The sequence below is a fragment of the Falco biarmicus genome, chromosome 14, assembly GCF_023638135.1.
Source record: "Falco biarmicus isolate bFalBia1 chromosome 14, bFalBia1.pri, whole genome shotgun sequence".
NCBI classification, from domain to species: Eukaryota; Metazoa; Chordata; class Aves; order Falconiformes; family Falconidae; genus Falco; species Falco biarmicus.
Window position 1 is genome coordinate 24,343,603 of NC_079301.1, and position 19,391 is coordinate 24,362,993.

At 70.0% G+C, this 19,391-nt stretch overlaps 1 protein-coding gene across 1 annotated transcript; it reads right to left on the reverse strand.

The window, feature by feature from the left end:
• Window positions 1-318: 318 nt before the first annotated feature.
• LOC130158894 (polyunsaturated fatty acid lipoxygenase ALOX15B-like) lies at window positions 319-18,817 on the reverse strand. Its single transcript, XM_056360000.1, is given in 34 exon segments — window positions 319-498; window positions 629-802; window positions 1,052-1,152; window positions 1,538-1,659; window positions 1,990-2,024; window positions 2,026-2,067; window positions 2,069-2,161; window positions 3,004-3,141; window positions 3,144-3,206; window positions 4,378-4,448; window positions 4,451-4,521; window positions 4,838-4,953; window positions 4,955-5,030; window positions 5,635-5,736; window positions 6,695-6,779; window positions 7,092-7,326; window positions 11,413-11,583; window positions 12,318-12,418; window positions 12,656-12,674; window positions 12,676-12,778; window positions 13,106-13,276; window positions 13,755-13,758; window positions 13,877-13,952; window positions 14,348-14,470; window positions 14,472-14,552; window positions 14,908-14,964; window positions 14,966-15,052; window positions 15,430-15,602; window positions 15,969-16,073; window positions 16,745-16,862; window positions 17,488-17,569; window positions 17,890-17,970; window positions 18,125-18,246; window positions 18,758-18,817. Coding segments are annotated over 34 exon segments (3,438 nt in total).
• Between the last annotated feature and the right edge of the window lie 574 nt (window positions 18,818-19,391).

Below are 19,391 nucleotides of genomic sequence, written 5' to 3' on the forward strand. Positions count from 1 at the left end.
GGGGACACATTTGTGGCTAGTCCAAGGAGTTTGGGGACCCACCGGGGGGGCGGGGGGCGGACACACCATCCTTGGTGCGGGGTGGGATAGGGAGGCTGGGGACATCTGGGGGGGGGGAGCAGGAGACACACCAGGGCAGGGTTGGGGACATGTTGGGAACACCACGGGGAGGGCTGAGGATGGTCCAAGAAGGTTGGGGCCATTCAGAGGGACTGAGGATGGTCCGAGGGAGTTGGGGACACTCGGGGGGGGTTGGGACACCCTGGGGACACGGGGGGGGGGGGGGGGGGGGAGCCCGGGGGAGCCCTGTGGTGGGGCTCAGATGGAGACGCTCTCCTGGACACAGGCAGGGTCCAGGTAGGGGTACGGCAGCGCCAGCCCCGCGTTGCGGCGGCGGATGTGGCGGGAGATGGCGGCCAAGCGGCGCCGGAAGGTCTCCAGGAGCTGCTGGGGGGCTGCCCCGGTGAGGAGCTCCTGGGGGCGGGAGCCCAGCGGGCGCTGGGGGCGAGGGGGTCATGGGGGGCCCGGACACCTGGGTCACCAGGGGGGTCGCTGGGTGCCCACCCAGGTGTCTGGGTCCCTTTGGGGGTCGCTGGGTGCCCACCCCACTGCGCGGGTGCCCTCTCACCTGCTCCCCGCCCTCGTAGCTGACGACGCTGAGCAGGGCCAGGAGGGGCGCCGGTGGCACTGGGGGACGGGAGGGTCCCCAGCAGCAGCTCGGCGGTGGCCTCCTCCTTCGTCCTCGGTGGGTGGCCGCCGCAGTGTCCCCGGCCGTGTTGGGCATCCAGGCAGCGTAGTCATACTGGGGGGGGGGGGGGCGGGGTGTCAGGGCGAGGGCTTGGGCACCCGGGCCGCCCAACCTCTGCTGGGGTCACCCGAGTCCTACCAGGGTCGCCCAGGTGATTGTAACATCCCCAAGTCCCCAGGTGCCACCAAGGTGGCTCCACGGCCACCTCTGAGCCCCACATGGGCGCTTGGGTCTCCCGCACCCCCCAAGTTCCCCCACACCCCTGCGTCCCACCATGTCCCGATGCCCCCCGCCAGGTGCCACCTGGCCGCTGTTGACGGCAGCATGCCGCGCGGAGCAGCAGAAGATGATCATGGTGACGAACTTCACCAGCTCGGCGCGGGTGCGGAGCTTCGAGGGGAAGCCTGGGTGGGGGGTGGCAGGAGGTCAGCGACGACCTCACCCGCCATGGGCAGCCCCCACACGTGGTCCCCCCACCAACCTGCCACAGGCGCGGCGTGACTGTGGCCACCACATGCCCAGCTCGTGGCAGGACCGTGGCCACGACCATGGCACGTGACCAGTCTGGCTGTGACCGTGGCCGTGACCATAACCACGGCCGTGGGGTGGCCAGGACAACAACCAGCACCATGATGTGACCACGACCATCGCCATAACAGTCACCATCACCACAGTCATTACCATGGTGTGACCACGACGATGGCCACGATGGTCACCACCATGGACAGTTGTGACCATGACCACGGCCATGGCCATGACTGTCACCGTGACCATCCTCGGGCCCCCTACCCGTCTTCTCGTTGCTCAGGGCAGCGTAGGTGAAGATCTCGCCCACCCAGTCCTGGAGCTCGTAGTCCTCGGCCACATCACTGTCCTCGGGGTAGTAGAGTGCCACGATCCCCTGCACTAAGCTGGGCCACCACAGGGACATCAGTGATAGGAGGACAGGGCTGTGTCCCCTGCCCCAGCACCACCCCAGCAGCTCCCAGCCCTGTCCCCATGTTCCCAGCCCTGTTGCTGCCATCACTGATGTCCCCATCCCCATGTCCCCATTCCCATCGCCACTATCCCCATGTCCCCATCCCTGTGTTCCCATCCCCATTGTCCCATCTCCATCATCCCCACCCACGTCCCCATCCCCATTGTCCTCAACCCTATGTCCCCATCCCGTTGTCCCTTCCCCATGTCCCCAACCATGTCCTCCCCCACCTCCGTGCCCCATCCTCATGTCTCCACCCCACCTCTTGATGGCCCCCCAGATCTCCAGGGCGTCGTCGCAGGTAGTAGTAGTTGGGGATGTCGGTGACACCCGCGGTTCTCCAAGTCATCAGGGACACACAGCTCCGTGTAGGTCAGCGCCGCCGTCCCCCGGGCCACCAGCTCCAGCGTCCCCTCCCGCCCCAAGGCGGTGGCCTGGGGACACCACCCCCTCTCAGTGTTCTCCCCCAAGACCCCCAGTTCCACCTGTCCCTGGGGGATCCAGGCATCTGGGTGCCACCAGAGTGGGGTGCAGGTGCCTGGGTGCCACCAGGGGGACAGAGGGGTCCGGGTGCCACCCGGCGGGGGGACACTCAGGGGTCTGACTGACCTGGTCGATGATCCCCCCCGGGGTTCAGCAGCGTCTCCCGGGCCAAGATGTTGATGTGGAAGGTGTAGCAGCAGTGGGGCAGCAGGAGCTGAGGGGACATGGGGACATGAGGCATGGGGACACTGGGGACATGGGGACATTCAGGACATGCAGCATGTTGGTGATGGAGACATGGGACACATAGGGACATGGGACATGGGAGCAGTGATGGCAAACATGGGGACATATGACGTAGGTGAAGAAGATATAGAAGACATGGGGACACTGGGGACATGGGGACGTGGGGGATATGGGGGACGTGGGGGGACACTGGGGACATGGGGACATTGGGGACATAAGGACAGGGGACATGTGGACATCAGGGACATGGGGACATCCAGCATGTTGGTGATGGGGACGTGGGACACATAGGGACATGGGGGTGAGGGCAAGATGGGGACATCTGACATAAGTGACGGAGACATAGGAGACATGGGGACATGGGGGATATGGGGACCAGGGGGACTCCAGGGACACGGGGACATGGAGATGTGGGGGGGTGCCCAGGTGTCCGGAGAGGTCCCAATGTCTGGAGGGACACAGGGTTTTGGGGGGGGGGGGGGGGGGGGTGGTGTCCCAGGTGCCGGGGGGGGGGGGGTGTGCCCAGGGGTTTGGGGGTTGGGGGTACCTGGTAGAGGGGGTGGCAGGTGGGCAGGCGGTGGGTGGCCAGGGCGAAGGCCTCCCCGAGGAAGTGGCTGTGCAGCAGGTGGGTGACCATCTCGTGCAGGGCAAAGTGGGCGCCCCTCACCCACAGCTTGGCCAGCGCCCCCACCCCCACGGCCCGTCCCCCGGCAGGAAGATGGGGGCCTGGGGGCCGGGCTGCTGCGACAGCTGGGGGACAGAGGGGGTCAGCGGGGGGGGACGACACGGGGGTGGGGGGGGAAGGGGCGAAGAGACAGGGGGATGTGGGGACACCATGGGGACCAGGGGGACATGGGGACACATGGGGACACCACGGGACCAGGCGGACATGGGGACACAAGGGGACACCATGGGGACCAGGGGACACTATGGGGACATGGGGAACATGGGGGGACATGGGACCAGGGGGGACATGGGGACACCACAGAGACATGGGGACCAGGGGACACCATGGGGACCAGGGGGACATGGGGACACATGGGGACACCATGGGGACCAGGGGACACCATGGGGATATGGGGACACCATGGGGACATGGGGGACATGGGGACACATGGGGACACCACAGAGACATGGGGACACCATGGGGACCAGGGGACACCATGGGGACACATGGGGACACCATGGGGACCAGGGAACACCATGGGGATATGGGGACACCATGGTAACATGAGGGACATGGGGACACCATGGGGGACCATGGGGGACATGGGGACACATGGGGACACCAGAGAGACATGGGGACACCATGGGGACCAGGGGACACCATGGGGATATGTGGACACCATGGGGACATGGGGGTCATGGGGACACATGGGGACCAGGGGGGACATGGGGACACATGGGGACACCAGAGAGACATGGGGACACCATGGGGACCAGGGGACACCATGGGGACCAGGGGGACATGGGGACACATGGGGACACCATGGGGACCAAGGGACACCATGGGGACCAGGGTACACCATGGGGACCAGAGGACACCATGGGACATGGGGGACATGGGGACACATGGGGACACCATGGGGACCAAGGGACACCATGGGGATATGGGGGACATGGGGACACATGGGGACCAGGGGGACATGGGGATACATGGGGACACCATGGGGACCAGGGGACACCATGGGGACATGGGGGACATGGGGACACCTGGGGACCAGGGGGACATGGGGACACCACAGAGACATGGGGACACCATGGGGATATGGGAACATGGGGATGTGGGGGGACATGTGGACACCGTGGAGACACAGGACATGGGGATGTGGGGACACCATGGTGCCACCACGGGGACACCACGGGGACCAGTGCGACATGGGGACGTAGGGATGTGGGGGGGACGTGGGGGGCGGGGTACCTGGATGGCGACGGGCAGGAGCTGCCCGCGGGGGCTGAGCCAGAGCAGGCAGAGGGGGGCGGCCAGGAACTGGGCTCCCCCGCGATGCGCCCCGTGGGGACCCCCTCCAGCAGCGCGTAGTCAGCCAGGAACACGCGGCCCCCCCTGCGCATCGGGGCATCGTGTGCCCCCCCAAACATGGCTGGGACCCCCCACCCCATCCCAGACACCTGGGTCCCATATACACTGGGGTCCCCAGCACCCCCGGCACCGCCACCCTGCGCCGGACACCTGGGTCCCCCAGCATCAGCGCACGTCGTGCCCCCCCCCCCCCCCCAAAAAAAACCCCAACCCTGGGTTCTCCTCCCAACCCTGGGGTCCCCCAGCCCACCCTGGATGCCCGGCACCCCCCAAATACTGGGGTCCCTGAGACCCCCACCCACCTGGGCATGTGGGACCCCAGACCCCGGGGGGGCTCACCTCCATCTCGCGCTGGAGGGTGGTGGCGGGGCCGAGGCTGGGTGCCACCATGGGGGGGGTGACGGGGAAGTTGGGGGGCAGGCGGGCGCAGCGGCGCAGCAGCACGGGGTTCACCCCCGCTCAGGTACTGCGCCCCGAAGAAGGCGTCGTCCTGCCAGTGCTGCAGCACGTACTCTGCGGGGGGGGTCAGGCACCTGGGACCCCCCCTCAGGCACCTGGGACTTCCCCCCAGACCCCCGGGACACCCCCTCGGACGCCCGGGACCCCCCAGACCCCTGGACCCCCCCTCAGGCACCTGGGACTTCCCCCAGACCCCCAGGACACCCCCTCAGGCGCCCGGGACCCCCCTCAGACCCCCCCTCAGGCACCTGGGACCCCCCCCTCAGGCACTTGGGACCCCCTGCAAGACCCCTGGGACACCCCTCAGGCCCCCAGGACCCCCCCTCAGACCCCCGGGACCCCCCCCCAGACCCCGGGACCCCCCCTCAGGCACCTGGGACCCCCCCCTCAGGCACCTGGGGGACCCCCCCACAAGACCCCTGGGACACCCCATCAGGCCCCCAGGACCCCCCCTCAGACCCCCGGCACCCCCCCTCAGGCACCTGGGACCCCCCCTCAGACCCCCGGCACCCCCCCCTCAGGCACCTGAGACCCCCCAAACCTGGGACCCCCCCAACACTTGGGTGCACCCAGACATCGGGACACCCCCCCACCCAGTGCCTGGGGCCCCCTGGACATTGGGGGACACCCCGCCCCCAGGCACCTGTTTCCCCCCCGCTGTGGGGGAGGGGAACCCACCACTGATGGGGGTCCCCGGGCGCCCCCAGCGCCTCCTGAATGTCCTCAAAGCTGCGCCAGGAGTCGCCACCGCGAAGTCCCCGCAGGCGCACCCGGACCTGGCTGGGGACAGGGGACAGGGGGACATGGGCAGGGGGCGGGGGGACAGGGGACAGGGGGGACATGGGCAGGGGGCGGGGGGACAAGGGACAGGGGTAGGGGCCATGGGGCCATGGGACATGAGACAGGGGAACAGGGGGAAGGGGGACAGGGAACGTGGGTGGGGGGCACAGGGACATGGGGACACTGTTGGGACACGATGGGGACACGGAGGACATGGAGACACTGGGGATGAAGGACGTGGGGACATTGTGGGGACACAAGCACATGGGACATAGGGACATGGGGCATAGGGACACTGCGGGGACATGGAGGACATGGGGACACCATGGGGACACCGTGGGGACATGGGGGACACCATGGGGACACCGTGGGGACACCACACAGGGACAGGGTGGGGCGGTGGTCAGGACACTTGGGGACCCTTGGGACACAGAGGGGACACTGACGCAGCGGCGGCGCGGGCAGCGATGCTGGCACGGTGTCCCAGGGGAAAGGCCAGGCTGGGGGACAGCGGCGGTGGTGCTGGTGACACTGGTGACGCTGGTGACGCTGGCGACACGGGTGACGAGGCCGATGGGGGGGGCCGGGGGGGGTGGCCAGGGGCACAGGGTGGGGGGCAGCGCCCGCAGGTGCCAGGGCCACCCTGGGGCGTAGGGCACCAACCTGGCGGGAGGAGATGGGTCCTGCTTCTAGGGCTCCCAGTAACATCCCAGTCACCCCCAGTGCCCTCCCAGTCCTCCCAGTCCCCTCCCGTGCCTCCCTCCCAATGCTCCCAGTGCTCCCCAGCGGCCCTCAGTTCCCTCCCACTGCTCTCCAAGGGCTCCCAGTGTCCCCCAATTCCCTCCCAGTGCCTTCCCAGGGCTCCCAGTGTCCCCCACTTCCCTCCCAGTGCCCCCCAGTTCACTCTCAGTGCCCTCACAGCCCTCCCTGCTCCCTCCCCAGTGCTCCCAGTCCATACTGGAAGGCCTCCCGACGCTCCTTCCGCTCCTCCTGGCGCTGCTGCAGCAGTTGCGGCTCCCAGGTGGCCCCATTCGGTGTCCGGGCTGGGGGACACGGGGACACATCACACAGGTGTCCCCAGTGTCTCCAGTTGCCTCCCAGTGCTCGCATTCCCCACGGCACGGCAGGTGGTGGGAGTCACAGGTGTCCCCGTGTGTCCCCATGGTGTCCTCTTGGTGTCCCCTTGGTGTCCCCATGTCCTCACGCCCCCTTGATGTCCTCACGGTGTCCTCGTGGTGTCCCCATGTCCCCCCATGTCCATATGACACCGTGTGTCCCCATGGTGTCCTCTTGTCCCCACGTCTCCATCCCCCCACATCCCGCATGTGCCCCCGTGTCCCCCCGTGTCCCCGCACCGGTGCCCTCCCGCAGCTCCAGGAGGCCGCTCTCCAGCCAGCGGTAGCAGGGGAAGGTGGCCCTGGGGGTGTCCCCGGTGTCCCCCTTGTCGTCGTTGTCCCCCAGGGGCCCGGTGACGGTGACGCAGGCGCAGAACCAGCGGTCGGGGACAAGGGACACCAGCGGCTCCTTCCACAGCCGCAGCAGCAGGAGGGTCCCCAGGGGCCGCGCCGACGTCACCTCCACGGCCACTGTCTGCGGTGGCACCGCCTGTCACCCCCTGTCACCCCTCGTGTCACCCCCCCATCCCCCCCTCATGCCTCCCAGTCCTCCCCAGTCTCTTCCCAGTTCTTTCCCAGTCCCTCTCCCAGGTCCCCACCAGTCCCCTCCCAGTGCCCCCCGGTTTCTGTCAGCGTCCCTCGGTCCCCCTCCAGTCCCTCCCAGCCTCTCCCAGTGCCCCCCTAGTCCTTCCCAGCCCCCCTCTAGTTCCTTCACCCTCCCAGTGCCCCTCCAACCCCTTCCCAGTCCCTCCCAGTGACCCGCAGTGCTTCCAGTCCCTTCCCAGTGCCTTCCCAGTCCCTTTCCAGTCCCTCCCAGTGCCCCGCAGTGCCTCCAGTCCCCCTCCAGTCCCTTCCCGTTCCCCCCCCAGTCCCTTCCCAGTCCCTCCCAGTCCCCCTCCAGTCCCTTTCCGTCCCCCCCCCAGTCCACTCACGGTGCCGGGGCGCAGGTGGTGGAGGGGCCAGTCAAGGTGGCAGGGGGGGCTCTGTCCCCTCGTCCCCACCAGGCTGAGGGACACAGACGCCAGCGTCCCCCCCCCCCACTGGGACCCCGTCGTCACCCTCACGTGGTACCGCACCCCCCCGCCGGCCACCGGGGGGTCCCCTGGGGGGGACAGGGTCCCCTCGGGGACATCTGGGGACACTGGGGGCCCCCTGGGGGAAGACAGCGCCACCGGGGATTCCAGGGTCCTTGGTGTCCTTGGGGTGCCCTGGGGTCCCTCCGGGGTCCTGGGGGTGCCTCCGGGGTCCTGGGGGTGCTCCCTGGTCCCTGGGGGTCCCTGCTGGGCGCCCCCCGTGGCACTGCCGGCTCCCCTGGGGCACTCCTGGGTCCCTGCACCACCCCCACAGCCCCAGTCCCACCCCAGTTCCTCCCAGTTCACCCCCCCAGTTCCTCCCATTCCCCGGCCTCAACCGGTCAGAACACTCCTGCACCCCACAGGGACCCCTGGGTCCACCCAGTTACACCACTGGGCCCAGTAAGACCAGTTCTACCCCTGCTTGCATCAGCAGCCCTCGGACCAGTTACACCCCAGCTGCATCCCAGTTCCAGCCCAGTCGCACAACTGGGGCCGGAAGCCATCCCGGTTCCAACCTGGCTGACTCCAGTTGCACCCCAGTTCCATCCCAGTTGCACAACTGGGGCTGGTCCCCAACCCAGAGGCTCCCAGCTGACTCCAGTTACACCCCAGTTCCATCCCAGTTGCACAACTGGGGGTGGGCACCACACCAGTGGCATCCCAACTGACTCCAGTTGCACCCCAGTTTCATCCCAGTTGCACAACTGGGGCTGGGCGCCACCCCAGTGGCATTCCAGTTGCACCCCAGTTCCATCCCAGTTGCACAACTGGGGGTGGGCTGCACCCCAGTTCACCCCAGTGCCATCCCAGTTGCACCACTGGGACTGGGCCGCACGCCAGTTCACCCCAGTGCCATCCCAGTTGCACCACTGGGACTGGGCCGCACGCCAGTTCACCCCAGTGCCATCCCAGCTGACTACTGGGGCTGGGCAGTTACGTCCCAGTTACACCCCAGTTTGCACCCCTAAGCCTTGGCCCAGCACCACTCTACCCACCTGATCCAGTACTGGGGACCCAGTATGACCAGTTACACCCCGGTTTAGACCCCACGGACCAGTTTGGACCACTGGGCTTGGCCCCCAGCCCAGTTCCATCCCAGTTTGGGCCAGTAAAGCCCCCAGTCCAGAGCACTGGGTTTGCCCCTTGCCTCAGGGACCCCCCAGTTCTCACCACCGGGCCCAGCGCCATCCCAGTTACACCCCAGTTATCCCCCAGTTCAGACCACTGGCTTCAGCCGCCCGCCCACTTCCATCCCAGTTTGGAGCACTGGGCTCGGCCCCCATCCCAGCTCTGCCCCAGTATACACCACTGGGCTCGGCCCCCCCATTCCAGTTCCACACAGTTTGGACCATTAAAGCCCCAGACTGGAGCACTGGGCTTGGCTCCCACCCCAGTTACCTCCCAGTTCCTACCAGTGGGCCCAGCCCCATCCCAGTGACACCCCAGTTACACCCGAGTTTACACCACTGGGCCTCAGCCCTCATCCCAGTTCTACCACAGCTGGAGCACTGGGTTTGGACCCCATCCCCAGTTACCTCCCAGTTCCCTCCAGTGTGCCCAGCCCCATCCCACTTACACCCGTTTGGACCAGTAAAGCTCCCAGTCTGCAACACTGGGCTTGGCCCTCGTCCCAGTTCCACCCCAGTTCCCTTGCTGGGCCCAGCCCAGCTCCACCCAGTATGACCAGAGTACACCCAGGTGCACCCATCCCACACACACCACGGGGCGGCAGCGCCTTTATTGACACCACTAACAGCTCCCAGTACAAACCAGTTTGCCACTGGGGACATATCAGTCCCTACCCATCCCCTGGGAAGGGCGGGCGGGGGTGGGGCAGGTGTCTGGGTGACCCCAACCCCCCCTCGCCCAACCACGAACGCCCACAGTGACACCCCCCCCCAGGCATCTGGGACCCCCCCAGCACCCCAATGCTCCCCCAAGCGAGCCCTCCGGCACCCCAACACCCCCCGTATACCACTACTGGGGTGCCCCTCCCCCACCCCAACATCCCCCCACCCCCCAATTCCCCCCCAGCCCCCCAATTCCCCCCCCCCCCCCCCAGCCATCCAGCCCCCCCAGGTCAGCAGGGTTCCCCCAGGTGGGGGGTGCCCCTGGCTGGGGGGAGGGGCTGGGGGGGTCCCCCTCAGTGCCCCCTCAGATGGCGACGCTGTTCTCCACGGCGGGGGGGTCCAGGTAGGGGTACGGCAGCGCCAGCCCCGCGTTGCGGTGGCTGGATGCGGCGGGAGATGGCGGCCAAGCGGCGCCGGAAGGCCCGGATCAGCCGCCGGGGGGGGGGCCTCGGTGAAGTGCTGCTCGGGGGTAACAGCCCAGCGGGCGCTGGGGGGGGGTCAGCGGGGGGCAAGGGGGCACGCAAAGCCCTGGGGTCACTGGGGGTCACTGGGGTCGGGGGGCACCCAAAGCCCTGGGGTCACTGGGGGTCACTGGGGTTGGGGAGGGGGGCACCCAAAGCCCTGGGGTCACTGGGGTCACTGGGGGTCACTGGGGTCAGGGGGCACCCAAAGCCCTGGGGTCACTGGGGGTCACTGGGGTCGGGGGGCACCCAAAGCCCTGGGGTCACTGGGGGTCACTGGGGTTGGGAGGGGGGCACCCAAAGCCCTGGGGTCACTGGGGTCACTGGGGGTCATTGGGGTCGGGGGGCACCCAAAGCCCTGGGGTCACTGGGGGTCACTGGGGTCGGGGGGGCACCCAAAGCCCTGGGGTCACTGGGGGGTCACTGGAGTCAGGGGGGCACCCAAAGCCCTGGGGTCACTGGGGGTCACTGGGGTTGGGAGGGGGGCACCCAAAGCCCTGGGGTCACTGGGGTCACTGGGGGTCACTGGGGTCGGGGGGGCACCCAAAGCCCTGGGGTCGGGGGGCAACCCAAAGCCCTGGGGTCACTGGGGGTCACTGGGGTCGGGGGGGCACCCAAAGCCCTGGGGTCACTGGGGGTCACTGGGGTCGGGGGGCACCCAAAGCCCTGGGGTCACTGGGGGTCACTGGGGTTGGGAGGGGGGCACCCAAAGCCCTGGGGTCACTGGGGGGTCACTGGGGTCGGGGGGGCACCCAAAGCCCTGGGGTCACTGGGGGTCACTGGGGTTGGGAGGGGGGCACCCAAAGCCCTGGGGTCACTGGGGTCACTGAGGGTCACTGGGGCCGGGGGGCACCCAAAGCCCTGGGGTCACTGGGGGTCACTGGGGTTGGGAGGGGGGGCACCCAAAGCCCTGGGGTCACTGGGGTCACTGAGGGTCACTGGGGTCGGGGGCCACCCAAAGCCCTGGGGTCACTGGGGGTCACTGGGGGTCATTGGGGTCGGGGGGCACCCAAAGCCCTGGGGTCACTGGGGTCACTGGGGTCACTGGGGTCGGGGGGGCATCCAAAGCCCTGGGGTCACTGGGGTCACTGGGGACCCACCCAAAGGTCAGGGCCCTCCAGGAGTCACGGGCGCGGGGCCCCCCCAGTGGGCAGGGGGTGGGCGGGGGTCTCACCATGTCGAGGGGCTCGTTGCGCAGCACCCAGAGCACGGCCAGGATGTGTGCCGTGGTGCTCATGGCCGGCAGCGCCGCCAGGAACTGCGGCTCCGTCAGCGGCGCTTTGGTGGCCGGCGGCGGCTCCCGCATGGCAGCCGGCAGGTTGGGCATGAAGGCGCCCAGCTCGAACTGCGCCGCAGCGCCGCGCTCAGCACCCGCCCCGCGCCCCCCGTACAGCACCCGCCCCTGCCCCAGCACCCACCTGCCCAGCACCCACCTGCCCAGCACCCACCGCCCACCCAGCACCCGCCCCACAGCACCCGCCCACCCAGCACCCACCGCCCCGCATCACCCAGTGCCCACCCAGCACCCACCCGTGCCCAGCACCCACCCCACAGCACCCGTGCTCAGCACCCACCTGCCCAGCACCCACCTGCCCAGCACCCACCGCCCACCCAGCACCCGCCCCACAGCACCCACCCACCCAGCACCCAGTGCCCACCCAGCACCCACCCCGTGCCCAGCACCCACCCCACAGCACCCGTGCTCAGCACCCACCTGCCCAGCACCCACCCACCCAGCACCCAGTGCCCACCCAGCACCCACCCGTGCCCAGCACCCACCCCACAGCACCCGTGCTCAGCACCCCACCTGCCCAGCACCCACCACACCACCCAGTGCCCACCCAGCACCCACCCGTGCCCAGCACCCCACCCCACAGCACCCGTGCTCAGCACCCACCTGCCCAGCACCCACCACACCACCCAGTGCCCACCCAGCACCCACCCGTGCCCAGCACCCACCCCACAGCACCCGTGCTCAGCACCCACCTGCCCAGCACCCACCACACCACCCAGTGCCCACCCAGCACCCACCCGTGCCCAGCACCCACCCCACAGCACCCGCCCGTGCCCCTCCCCCACCTGGCCGCTGTTGGTGGCCGCGTGGTGCGCGGAGCAGCTGTAGATGATCATGGTGACGAAGGTGACGAGGGCGCGGATGGAGCCCAGGCTGGAGGGCACCCCTGGGGGGAGGGGCACCGGGATCACAGGGGGGGTCACAGGGGGGTCACCATGGCCATCAGGACCACCCCAGGGGTCACACAAGGTCACAGGGGGGGTCACAGGGGGGTCACCATGGCATCAGGACCACCCCAGGGGTCACAGGAGGTCACGGGGGGGTCACAGGGGGGTCACCATGGCATCAGGACCACCCCAGGGGTCACACAAAGTCACAGGGGGGGTCACAGGGGGGGTCGCACCTGAGCTGCGGCGCCCCAGGAAGCCCCCTGCGGAAGATCTCGCCCACCCAGGCCTGCAGCTCGTGGTCGGCGCGCACGGCTGCGTCGCAGGGGTAGTAGTGCTGCACGATGCCCTTCACGAAGCTGTGGGAGAGGGGGAGGGGTCGGCCCGGCTGCCCCTCCCCCCACCTCCTACCCCCATCCCTCCCCCCTGTCCCCTCCACTTCTTGCACCGGGGGGGGGGGCGGGCGGGATGGTGGGGTCAGCTGGGGTCACGTGAGGGCACACAGGGACGGGGGAGGGGGCACGAGGGGGCACACGAGGAGGGAAGGAGGTCAGCTGAGGACACGGGCGGGGGCACGAGGGGGCACGCGGACCCATGCGGCAGCGCCCGAGCTCTGGCGCAGCCCCCCGAGACGCACACGAGGACACGAGGGTGCATGGGGGGCCCGGGGCACGCGGCCCTCACACCTGCGGATGGCGGCCCAGATGCGCCGCGCGTCGTCGGCGAAGTGGTAGCAGCGGGTGCGGGTGACGCCGCGGCGCCGCAGGTCCCAGGGCAGCACCAGGGCGGCGTAGGGCAGCTCCCGCAGCCCCCGCGCCACCAAGCTGCAGCAGCCCCCGGCGCCCCAGGGCCACTGCCTGCGCGAGCCCTCAGCGCCGGGACCCCCGGCCCCAGCCCGCCCGCACGGCCCCGGCCCACCCAACCCCACCCAGTCCCACCAGCATAGCACCCAACCCCTCCCAGTCCTACCAGCATGGCACCCAGCCCCACCCAGTCCCACCAGCATGGCACCCAGCCCCACCCAGTCCCACCAGCATGGCACCCAAACCCCACCAGCACAGCACCCAACCCCACCAGCACGACACCCAACCCCTCCCAGTCCCACCAGCATGGCACCCAACCCCACCAGCACGACACCCAACCCCACCAGCACGACACCCAACCCCTCCCAGTCCCACCAGCATGGCAGCAAAATGCCCCCCCAAACCACCAAATGCCCCCAAAACCCCCCAAACATCCCACCAAAATGCCACCAAAAACGCACAAAAGCCCCCCAAAAACCACCAACCCCTCCCACCCACCCCACCCCAACGCTCATAAAACTCCCCCCACCACCTTACTGCCCCCAATGAACCCCCCTTAGACCCCCCAAAACCTCTCCCCTGAGCCCCTCCCCCCCCAGCAACCCATACAGGCACCCCCACCCCCCACCCCCCAGCACCCACCTGGTCAAAGACCCCCCCTGGGTTGAGCAGGAACCGCCGCGCCAGGGGTGGCGATGTGCACCGTGTAGCGGGTGTGGGGCACCAGCAGCTGCGGACCCCCCCTCCCATGGGTGCCAGCCGGGACCCCCGAGACCCCCCACCCTGACCCCTGGGTCCCCCCAACCCCCGGGTCCCATGGGTGCTGCTGGCCTGACACCGGGGTGTCCCCCTGGGTCCCGCGGGCTTCCCATCCCCCTCCCCGACCCCAGGGTCCCCCCTCCCACCCTGACCCCGGGGGTCCCATGGGCACCCCATCCCCCTCCCCGACCCCAGGGTCCCCCTCCCACCCTGACCCGGGGGGGTCCCATGGGCATCCCATCCCCCTCCCCGACCCCAAGGTCCCCCTCCCACCCTGACCCCCTCCCCAACACCAGGGCGTCCCGTCCCCCTGCCCCCGGGGGTCCCACGAGTCCCTCGGTGCCCCCCCGGGGTGCCCCCCCGTACCTTGAAGAGGGGGTGCGGGGGGGGCAGGTGCCGCAGCGTGGCCAGGGCATAGACCTCCCCCAGCAGGTGGGCTCGCAGCAGGTGGGTGAGACCCTCGTGCACGTGGAACTCGGCGCTGCGCACCCCAGGCCTTGGCCAGCGCCCACACCCAGGGGGGGTCCCCGGGCAGGAAGATGGGGGCCTGGGGGCCGGGGTGCTGCGACAGCTGGGGGGGCACGGCCGGGTCACCCCCCCGCCCGGAGCCCTGGGTGACCCCACACACACCCCTGGGTGGGAGATACTGGGGGTCCCCCCACAGACCCCTGGGCTCCCCAGGTGGGATACAGGGGTGCCCCCCCCCCCGAGGTGTGATGTGGGGGTGGCCCCCCCCCCCAGGTGTGATGTGGGGGTGCCCCCCACCCCCGAAGTGTGATGTGGGGGTGCCCCCCTGACCCCTGGTGCCTCCCCGGCCCCCAGGGCAGGATACCCGGGTGCCCCTCCCCCCCCCCCGGTGGGATACAGGGGTGCTCCTTCCCTGGGTGGGATATGGGGGGGACCCCGCGGGGGGGGGGGGGGCCCACCTGGATGGCGAGGGGCAGGAGCTGCCCGTCGGGGCGCTGGTGCAGAAGGCAGAGGGGGGGCGGCCACGTAGGAGGGGCGCCCCTCGATCTGCACCGTGGGGAGCCCCTCCAGCACCCCATAATCCGCCAGGTAGATGTTCCCCTCCTGGGGGGGGGGTGAAGGAGGGGCTGTCAGTCCCTGGGACCCCCCCCCCAAGGCAGCTGGGACCCCCACCCTGACCCAAACACCTGGGAGACACTAAACATTGGGGTCGCCTGGGACCCCTGCCCAGACACTGGGATCCCTGGGATCCCCCCCCAGACACTGGGACCCCCCAAAATACTGCGACCCACCCCCCAGACACTGGGATCCCCGAGATCCCCACCCAGACACCGGGACCCCCCCCAAAATACTGGGACCCCAGAACCCCCCCCAGACACTGGGACCCCTGAGACTCCCACCCCTCCCCATATTCCTGGGTCCCCCCAAACGCCAGGACCCCCAGGATGCCCCTGGCAGGGGGTGGGGGTGGGGGGCCTCACCTCCATCTCGCGCTGGAGGGTGGTGGCGGGGCCGAGGCTGGGTGCCACCATGGGGGGGGTGACGGGGAAGTTGGGGGGCAGGCGGGCGCAGCGGCGCAGCAGCACGGGGTTCACCCCGCTCAGGTACTGCGCCCCGAAGAAGGCGTCGTCCTGCCAGTGCTGCAGCACGTACTCTGCGGGGGGGGGTCAGGCACCTGGGACCCCCCTCAGGCACCTGGGACCCCCCCTCAGGCACCTGGGACTTCCCCCCAGACCCCTGGGACACCCCCTCAGACGCCCCAGACCCACCCTCAGATCCCCGGGACCCCCCTCCCAGACCCCCAGGACCCCCCTCAGGCACCTGGGACTTCCCCCAGACCCCCGGGACCCCCCCTCAGGCACCTGCAAGCCGCCCCCAACCCTGTGGGACCCCCCCAAACCCCTGGGATCCCCCCAAACCCCTGGGACACACGCTCCCCCCCAACCACCTGCCACCCCCCCCCCCCAAGGCCCCTCAGACCCCCCCATGTCCCCCACCCCCCCCCGTGCCCCCCCTCACCCCGTGGCAGGGGTGTGGAAGCAGCAGAAGACCCTCGCCAGCTCCCCCAGGCTCTGCCAGGGCACCGGGCCGGTCCAGGAACCCCCGCAGCTTCGCCTCCAGGTTCCTGGGGGGCACGGGGGGGGTCGGGGGGGGGGGCATGGAGATGGAGACACAGGGGGCATGGGGGGACACAGGGGGTCGGGGGTCTTGGAGGGACAAGGGGGGCCACGGGGGGATCGGGGGGGGCACAAGGGTCACAGAGGGGTCGGGGGCAAGGGGGGGGCACAGGGGGGTCGGGGGGACACGGGGGGGTCGGTGGGGTTGGAGGGGCAAGGAGGGGTATGGGGGGGTCAGGGGGGGCACAGGGATGGAGACACAGGGGGTACGGGGGGGGCACAGCCCCCGGGGGGGCATGGGGGGCACAGGGGGGTCGGGGGGGCACAGGGATGGGGACACAGAGGGCACAGGGGGGTCGGGGAGCAAGGGGGGGGCACAGGGGGGTCGGGGGGGCACGGGGATGGGGACACAGGGAGTACGGGGGGGGCACAGCCCCCGGGGGGGCACAGGGGGCAGGGGGGGCACGGGGGGGGGAGGGGAAACACGGCCTGGGGGGGGTCAGAGGGGGACATGGGGGAGGCCGGGGTCATTCCAGGTCAGCAGGGGCAGGGTGCTGGGGGGGGGATGGGCAGGAGCAGGGGGTCATGCAGGGTCAGGGTGACAGGGGAGCCGGTGGGGTCGGGGGTCAGGGGTCAGGGTCAGGGGTCAGGGGTCGGGGGGTCAGGGGTCGGGCCTCACGCAGAGCTGCCCCGCAGGTAGAAGGCGGCGGCCTTGGGCAGCGAGTAGCTGAGGTCGGGGTCCGGGGGGGTCCCCAGGGGGCAGCGCCCACGGCAGCCCCGGGGCAAAGTGGCTCAGCCTGGGGGGGGCAACGGGGGGGTCACACCCGGGGTGGGGGGCACAACCCCCCCCCCAGACCTGCACTGCACCCTGGGAGGGGGCGGGGGGGGGGCAGGGGGGACCCTGACACCCCTCCAAGGGGACCCAGGGGTCGGGGGGGTCACCCCAATACCCTCCAAGGGGACCGGGGGGGCACCCCAAGACCCCACGGGGGGGCACGCCAACACCTCCAGTGGGGACCTGGGGGGGCAGCCGAAGACCCCCATGGGGGGGGGGAGGGGGCACCCCAATACCCCCAGAGGAGACCCGGGGGGCACCCGAAGACCCCTACAGGGGGTGGGGTGGGGGTGTCAACTCAGGAGCCTTTGAGAGCACCCCAACACCCCCTCCAAGGGGGGGCAGGGGCCGGGGGGGTCACCCCAACACCCCTCCAAGGGGTGGGCAGGGGCCGGGGGGGTCACCCCAACACCCCCCAAGGGGACCCGGCGCGTGAATCCAGAGACCCCCACAGGGGGACTCAGGGATGGGGGGGGCACCCTGACAGCCTTGGGATCCCCAACACCCCCGGGGGGCACCCCCCACTCTCCTGGGGGGGTGGTCCCCGACCCCCCTGGGACCCCCCAACACCCCGGGGGGGGGCTCACCGGTAGCGCTGGCGCTGCTGGGCCAGGTGCCGCCGCCGCAGCCGCTGCAGCAGGGGATGACGCTCCTGCGCTGGGGTCTTGGCTGGGGGGGGGGTGGAGGGGCACCGTCAGGGACCCCCAGAGCGACCCCCTGCCCGGGACCCCTGGTGGGAACCCCAGAAGGACCCCTGGTGGGACCCCCCTGCCTGGGAACCTCAGTGGGACCCACGGAGGGACCCCCACAGGCTGGGACCCCCACACGTGGGACCCATGTGGGGACCCCGGGTGTCGAGGACCCCCAGAGGGACCCGTGGTGGGACCTCTGCGCTGTGACCCCCCCCCGCCCAGGATCCCTAGTGGGACCCCCACCCCCACAGTCTGGGACCCACCCCCACCGGGGACCCCCCCCCAGGCCCCCCCTACCTGTGCCCTCGGCCAGCTCCCAGGTGCCGTAGCCCTGCAGCCAGCGGTAGCAGGGGAAGTAGAAGGGGCCGGGGGGGGCTTCATCCCCCCCATCCCCCCCATCCCCCCCATCCTCCTCATCCTCCTCATCCCCCGTGTCGTCAGTGCTGTCATCCACGTCATCGGTGCCATCAGCGGCATCATCGGCGTCATCGACGCCATCCTCGGTGTCACCCCAGTCCTCGCTCTCCACCACCTCGCTCTCTCATCACTGTCCTCCTCCTCCTCCTCCTCCTCCTCCTCCTCCTCGTTCTCTGTGTCGCTGGGGCTGGGGGAGCCCGGGGGGGTCTCCCCCCCCTCCAGCCACACGCAGAGGGTCTCCAGAAACCAGCGCGCTTTCGGGGAGGGTTCCGAAGGGCTCCTTGTGCACCCTCACCAGCAGGAGGCGCCCCAGCGCCCGGGGCAGCGCACGGCGGAACCGGCCCCGCTGCGCAGACAGTGTCAGCGGCACCGGCACGGCGCGGGCGCGACGCACCCGCGACACCGGGACGCTACCAGTGACACCTCAGCCGTGACGCCGCGACACTGTGGCCACGGCACCATGACAGTGGACACCGTGGCCACCGGCCGGCACCTGGCCTGTGGCTGGATGGTGGCGTCTCAGCACCGTGTCGCTGTCACCAGCACCGTGTCACCATTGTTGTCACCGCCACCAGCACCGTGTCACCGTCGCTGTCACCGTGTCACTGTGTTGTCATGACTGCGCCACCATTGTTGTCACCGCCACCAGCACCGTGTCACCGTCACTGCCACCATCACACCGCCGCCACCAGCACCGTGTCACTGTCGCTGTCACCATCACACCGCCGCCACCAGCACCATGTCCTACCGTCGCTGTCACCATCACACCGCCGCCACCCAGCACCGTGTCACCGTCGCTGTCCACCATCACACCGCCGCTACCAGCACTGTGTCACCGTCGCTGTCACCATCACACCGCTGCCACCAGCACCGTGTCACCGTCGCTGCCACCAGCACACCGCCACCACCAGCACCGTATCACCATCGCTGTCACCACCACCACATCACCAGCACTGTCACCGTGTCACCAGCACCACGCCACCACCATCACCACGCCACTGCCGCCACTGGCACTGCGTCACCGACACCACCCGCCGTGTCACTGTCACCCTGTCTCTGCCCTCCCCCCACGCTGGGGCAGCCCTGCCCACCCCACGTACCGCAGCCGGGACTGGAGACAGCCCCAAGCCCCCCCCTCCCCCCACGTGAAGGACTCTGGGGTCCCAGTGCCCCCCCAGCCCCCCCATAGCGGGCTCTGGGGTGTCCATCCCCCCCCCAGCCCTCAGCAGCACCCAGGAGCTCAGGTGCCCCCCGTGACCCCCCCCATGACCCAGGAACAGTCAGACATTTGGGTGCCCCCCCAAGACCCTGGGTGCCCCCCCCAGGTTCAGGTGCCCCCCCCCAGACCCCTGTCCCAGAGTCCCGGTGCCCCTCCAGCCTCC